The sequence below is a fragment of the Dendrobates tinctorius genome, unplaced genomic scaffold, assembly GCF_039654945.1.
Source record: "Dendrobates tinctorius isolate UK_male_01 unplaced genomic scaffold, ASM3965494v1 ptg000086l, whole genome shotgun sequence".
Taxonomy (NCBI): Eukaryota; Metazoa; Chordata; class Amphibia; order Anura; family Dendrobatidae; genus Dendrobates; species Dendrobates tinctorius.
This window is the reverse complement of record NW_027361754.1, coordinates 30,842,100-30,848,203: the sequence shown is the minus strand read 5'-3', so window position 1 is coordinate 30,848,203 and position 6,104 is coordinate 30,842,100. Positions and strand designations below refer to the sequence as shown.

At 40.9% G+C, this 6,104-nt stretch overlaps 1 protein-coding gene across 1 annotated transcript; it reads left to right on the top strand.

Annotated features, from left to right (window-relative positions):
• The first annotated feature begins 676 nt into the window (after positions 1–676).
• On the top strand, positions 677–5,273 carry LOC141098099 (nicotinamide N-methyltransferase-like). The gene is made up of 3 exons (XM_073585669.1): positions 677–713; positions 796–1,003; positions 4,490–5,273. Exons 1-3 carry the CDS (start codon positions 677–679, stop codon positions 4,917–4,919), a joined length of 675 nt encoding a protein of 224 aa, XP_073441770.1. The 3' UTR covers positions 4,920–5,273.
• Positions 5,274–6,104: the final 831 nt, after the last annotated feature.

The following is a 6,104-nucleotide window of genomic DNA, read 5'->3' as shown; positions in this document are numbered from 1 at the left end:
AATATTATATGGACGCCCAAACATCATGCCCGTCTGTCTTGTTGGAACACTCGGATGAAAACCGTAGGAATCAATACAGCGTCAGTCCCCAATTACTATAAAACATTTTGCATTACAGCTGGAGGGAGGTTTGTGCATGGAGCTACAATCTCAGTGCACTCAAGTTATGCAACGTGGCAGGCGGCCAACATCCGGACATTCCTAACCGTATTCTATAGAGTTCAGCTCAGGTTGCTACATGGGTTATTTAAGTTCTGCCATGGTGAACTCAGAAAACCTTTTTCTATTGAATCGAACCTGTGATAGGTAAATAAAAAAAAAGCTAAAAGCAAAATCTTTCATCTGAGGCACAGAAATAAAAGCAATTGATCTTTAAAAATGGCAGGTTTCTATAAATCATGATTTCCATGATTTCCTATATGAACCCCCTAACTCTTAGCTTGGATTGGCGTGTAGTGATGAGCGCGAGTGTGCTTGTTACTTGAGTTTTCCGAGCGTGTTCGTGTGTTCTCTGAGTATCTTGGGCGTGCTTGTAAATTATGTCTGATTCACCGCAGCTGCATGATTTGCGGCTGCTAGACAGCCTGAATACAATTCCTGCATGTATTCAGGCTGTCTAGCAGCCACAAATCATGCAGCTGCGGGGGGGGAGGGGACTCAGACAGAATTTACGAGCATGCCCAAGATACTCGGAGAACACCCGAGCATGCTCGGTAAACTCGAGTATTGAGCACACTCGCTCATCACTATTGGTGTGTTATTTCTGATATTTTACATGTTGTGTTCTTACATAAGGTGGAGTAAGAGGGGACACGCAGCTTGATTTTGGCACTGGACCCACCATTTATCAACTCCTCTCGGCTTGCGTATCGTTTGATAAAATCATCGTCTCGGATTTTCTTGAGCAAAATCTTGTAGAATTTCATAAATGGTTGAAAAAGGATCTGGATGGTTTTGATTGGACTCACATCATCAAGTATGTTTGTGATCTGGAGGGAAACAAGTAAGTTTACAACAACTTGACACATAAGAAATAATGGTTACAAATAGAATGTCTGGCATAATGTATCACTTCAGTCCACGCTGAGGTTTGTGCAGGGCTACTGCTAATAATCAGCCTTTCAGTTCTCGTTGTTGGAACCACCACTTTTCCCGAGATACATCTCGGTATCCCAAAATTCCCCGTGTTAATTAAGGGGCCGATTTATTATTGCTTTTGCACTTTTTTTGTCTAGCTTTGTACGTTTTGCGCCTGTATTTATTATTTGCACCATGTTGATCTTTTCCTTTTCACCTGCTTTATATGTTGATCTGTGTTATTTTATTTAATTATTTTCAGTTCATCATTATGGGCTTTATTTAGTCTTTACAGATATGTTGGCTTGATTCATCATTTGTGAATTTTCAAAAAAAGTCACATTTTCTTGGATGCATTTGTACTTCAGTCATCCCCTTGGAGTGATTTTAGGTGCCTAAGAAAATTTTGCATTTTTTTGTGGAATTTTGCAAAACATGTGACTTTTTGAGCTAAAAAGATGCAAAAAAAATGGTTAAAGAACAAAATAAAGATTAGTTTTCACTTTGTACAGAATTCATAAAACACGTGGAAAATTTTTATGAATTTGGTGCAAAAAAAAAACAAGCACAAATATCACTAGACAAAGGAGGAGGAGAAGGAATTAGAGGAAAACACAGAGTGCCTGTGTCCCTAACTCCTCATCCTCCATAGAATTTTAAAAGCACCAACTGTCAGCTCCTGTCTCAATAATGGGAAAATCAGTAAGCATTGAAGACATCTCTAATAAGGTATATTACAAACGTGATTATTTTTGTGCTCACTATTACTTTCTGTAAAGAAATTAATGCATTGGTTATTCTTTAACTTTGCAATAAGTATTACACCTTAATTCCATACCATTAGGAATTTTTTCCAAATGATCGGCTTCAATATTTTTTTGTTACTCAAATGTACTAAACAGAGTAAAAAAACCCAATGAAGCTAACATTATCCAACAGAACTTTATTAGTACATGTTACACTACACACAAGTACAGACTAACTCTTTTTGACAAATTGTGTGCACATCTCATTTCAATCAAAAGCAAAGTTAATCTACATAGTTCATAGCCAAACCAAAGAAATAAGCCAGACTATAAACTGGTATATTTGACAAGTGTAAGAGCATGTTCACACTGTGGCCATTTAACAGACAAAACCCCGAAAAAACCCAAAGCGAGCACATACCCTGTAGTAGTAAATAGTAATAGAACATGTAAGTAACAAAGGGGACCTGGTTAACGCTATTTTGATCAAAAAAGCATAAAAGCCATCCCACCGTGAAAAGGGACAGTCCTACCCTGTTTCTAGTATTGAAACCTTACCAGCCGACTTCAATGTGAATAAGGGCAGAGCATGACTCAGACACCCATCCATGGGAAGCTACCTAGATGAAATACTCAGCTTAGAAAGGGGGGTACAAGGTCACTATTTGTACATAGTACAAAAAATTACAGCAGCACAAAAGAAATGAGCCGGAGCATAAGCTTGTATATGTGCAAAGTGTAAAGGCCCTTTTACATTTAGCGATGCACCAGCGATCCGACGAGCGATCCGACCCGGTCAGGATCGCTGGTGCATCGTTAAATGATCGCTAGTGAGCTTTCCTACAGAAAGACCTCACAGCGATGCAGCAGCGACGCAGCGCACGATACTTACCATTCACACACAGCGATCCTGACGTCCTCCCGCCCGCGTCCAGCGTCGCTCGTCTCACACAGCAGGAAGCTGACGACGAGAAATGGAGCCGCGCGATCAGCGATGGACAGCGGGGGAGCCGGTCGGAGGTAAGTATCACACATAGCGATATAGCTAGCGATATCGCTATAACGTCACAAAACCAGTGACGTTTTAGCGATATTGCTAGAGATATCGCTAAGTGTAAAACCCCCTTAAGGGCATGTTCACACTGTGGCCATTTCATAGATAAAACCCAAGAAAAAAACAAAGTGAGCATATACCCTACAGCAAGTAAATGAATATATAGTAGTACATAGAGATAACATAGGGTACTTACTTAACGGTAAGCCAATAGCTCAGTATGTGCCTCCTTTTAATGTGTTTGTCCACTACTCGAACAACCCCTTCTCAATCCCTATGTTTCTCCCTAATAATAACACACATACCTCCAGTACCGGTGCCATTATATGGTGTTGACACTGGTTCTCCCGAGGATTGCATGACATTATTATGTGACGTGGTCCCTGAGGCCAATCTGCGCTGGCTTCACTCTCTCAGCCTTCGAACAAATCATCCACATCTGGAGGAAGTGTGGGTTGCTACCCCTTTTTGAAACCATTTACGGTATTCGAGCATCCCACCCTTGCCAACATGTTTTATAAAAGATTTGAAGATCTAAGGTCGGTTTCACATTTGCGTTAAAGGCCGCAGTGTCGGCCTGCGCATGGCTGCCGCTAAGCCCCGCCCCCTGCCGGTAGCTCCGCCTACGGACACATGACGCTGCATGCATCCTGCGTCCCCTATCTTTATCACTGGGGACGCAGGCCATGCGCAGTATACGTTTGGCAGCACATGCGTCCTTTTGACGCTGCGCCGAGCGCACCACATTGCAACCTGTTGCGTTTGGCGCTGGTCGGCGCAGTGTCAAAAGAACGCATGCGCCGCCAAACGCATACTGCGCATAGCCTGCGTCCCCAGTGATAAAGGGGACGCAGGACGCATGAAGCATCATGCGTCCGTAGGCGGAGCTACCGGCGGAGGCACGGCAGGGGGTGGGGCTTAGCGGCGGCTGTGCGCCGGCCGACGCTGCGGCCTTTAACGCAAATGTAAAACCGGCCTAAGACAGATTCACACACAAAGGTTATATCAAATTATACAGAAAAAAAAACTTACACAATAGCAAAATATGTACAATAGATCAAAAAATATAATCAATAGTTAACCAGACAAAATATCAAAAGAGGTACAATAGCACTAAGTATGTATTATACTCGGCCTCCATTATCCGGAAGAGCCTCCATACCTACCAATATAGCAGGGGCGAAGAGACAGAAGAAGACTCCATGCTGCCTCCTGAAATCTTATCAGGACTCCACTTTTCTTTGTCTGATCTTAACTTTTATATCAAATTCTTAGCCTCAATTATACCTTTAGGGGGAAAAAAAGGTAAAAATGACAGACTTTTATAGCATCAAAACAAGCAGCAAAAAGGTCTTTCTTGACCATACGAGAAGAGCAACCCAAGACTTGTGATATTTGGGGGCCCTGAAGCTCCAAGTAACGCTACTCTTGAGTCAGAGATGGGTATGTTGCAATTCGGGCACTTTCTTTGTAATGTTCTATTCAAACATATGGATGGACATTGACTTCCTGAGATAAACTAGCTTGATCTCATATTTTGGTCTGGTATCTGCTATCACTTCCATAACATACAAGTTACACCATGTGACACTTCATTCTTTTCTGCTTGAAGGGAAGATTATGAGAAAAAGGCAGAAAAACTGCGCAGTAAGGTGAAAGAAGTCCTGAAATGTGACGCTCTGAAAAGAAACCCTTATGACCCTGTCGTCGTGCCACCTGTGGATTGTCTCCTGTCTTGTCTCTGCCTTGAAGTCCCATATCAAGACATAAAGTCATACTGTGAAGTTCTGAAAAATTTCAAAGACTTGATAAAACCAGGAAGTCACCTTTTAATTTCAAGTGTGTTGAATTGTACATTTTATTATGTTGGCAAAACATGTTTTGGTTCAATGACCACAAAGAAGGAAGAGCTTGAGATGGCCTTCAAAGAAGCCGGTTACCAGATCGAAAAAGCCGCATATGCTCCACGGATTGATAAGTCACAGACGGATATTTCTAACTACGATGCTCACTATTTCATTCTTGCACGTAAACCTAAGTAATACTAAATCTTCAACCAGCATTTTTTTTGTAAATGCTATTATACAGTATATCTGCATGTCTTAATTTGTAAGCATAATTAAACATATTAGTGATTATGTGGTTTGTGGTTGGGTTGTGGCTGAAAAAAATAAATAAAAACATACTGGATAAATTCAGATGAGTAAAATATTCCACTTTTTCATACAGCAGTGGATTTCATATGTGAATGTGATAATATGAGATACATCCAATACAAGAGAAAACAGAGGCCTCATCTGGGGAGGATGCACCAATTTTGCTCTATTGGCGTGCTAAAATAACCTAAAATAGAGATGCCCAAACTTTTTTAGCTTGTAAGACACTTTCCCAAGGCAGTTGTGGTAATCAAAGAGAAAAAAATATATAAAAATTGAATCACATAATTTTGCTTAGCAGGAAAAAGAGCCTCCAATATCTTTTTCCATATTAATGATTATGTGGTTTGTGGTTGGGTTGTGGCTGAAAAAAATAAATAAAAACATACTGGATAAATTCAGACGAGTAAAATATTCCACTTTTTCATACAGCAGTGGATTTCATATGTAACATAACATAGTAACATAGTTATTAAGGTTGAAGGAAGACTTTAAGTCCATCTAGTTCAACCCATATCCTGTCCTAACTTGCCCTAACATGTTGATCCAGAGGAAGGCAAAAAAAACCCATGTGGCAAACAGTAAGCTTCACATTGGGGAAAAAAATTCCTTCCCGACCCCACATACGGCAATCAGACTAGCTCCCTGGATCAACACAATATTAAGGAAACTAGTGTATATACCCTGTAATATTATACTTTTCAAGAGAGGCATCCAGTCCCTTCTTAAATTTTAGTAGGGAATCACTCATTACAACATCATATGGCAGAGAGTTCCATAGTCTCACTGCTCTTACAGTAAAGAATCCGCATCTGTGAGTTTGCTTAAACCTTCTTTCCTCCAGTCGTAGAGGATGCCCCCTTGTCCCCGTCACAGGTCTAAGAGTAAAAAGATCATTAGAAAGGTCTTGGTATTGTCCCCGCATATATTTATACATTGTAATAAGATCACCCCTAAGCCTTCGATTCTCCAAACTAAATAACCCCAAGTGTAATAACCTGTCTTGGTATTGCAGACCCCCTAGTTCCCTAATAACCTTGGTCGCTCTTCTCTGCACCCGCTCCAGTTCAG

Excerpts from the sequence above, each read along its gene's own strand:
- LOC141098099 (XM_073585669.1), top strand. The coding sequence starts at position 677 with ATGCCCAAGATACTCGGAGAACACCCGAGCATGCTCG. Across the intron at positions 714-795 it reads AGAACACCCGAGCATGCTCG|GTGGAGTAAGAGGGGACACG; the intron begins GTAAACTCGAGT and ends TTCTTACATAAG. Across the intron at positions 1,004-4,489 it reads TGTGATCTGGAGGGAAACAA|GGAAGATTATGAGAAAAAGG; the intron begins GTAAGTTTACAA and ends TTCTGCTTGAAG.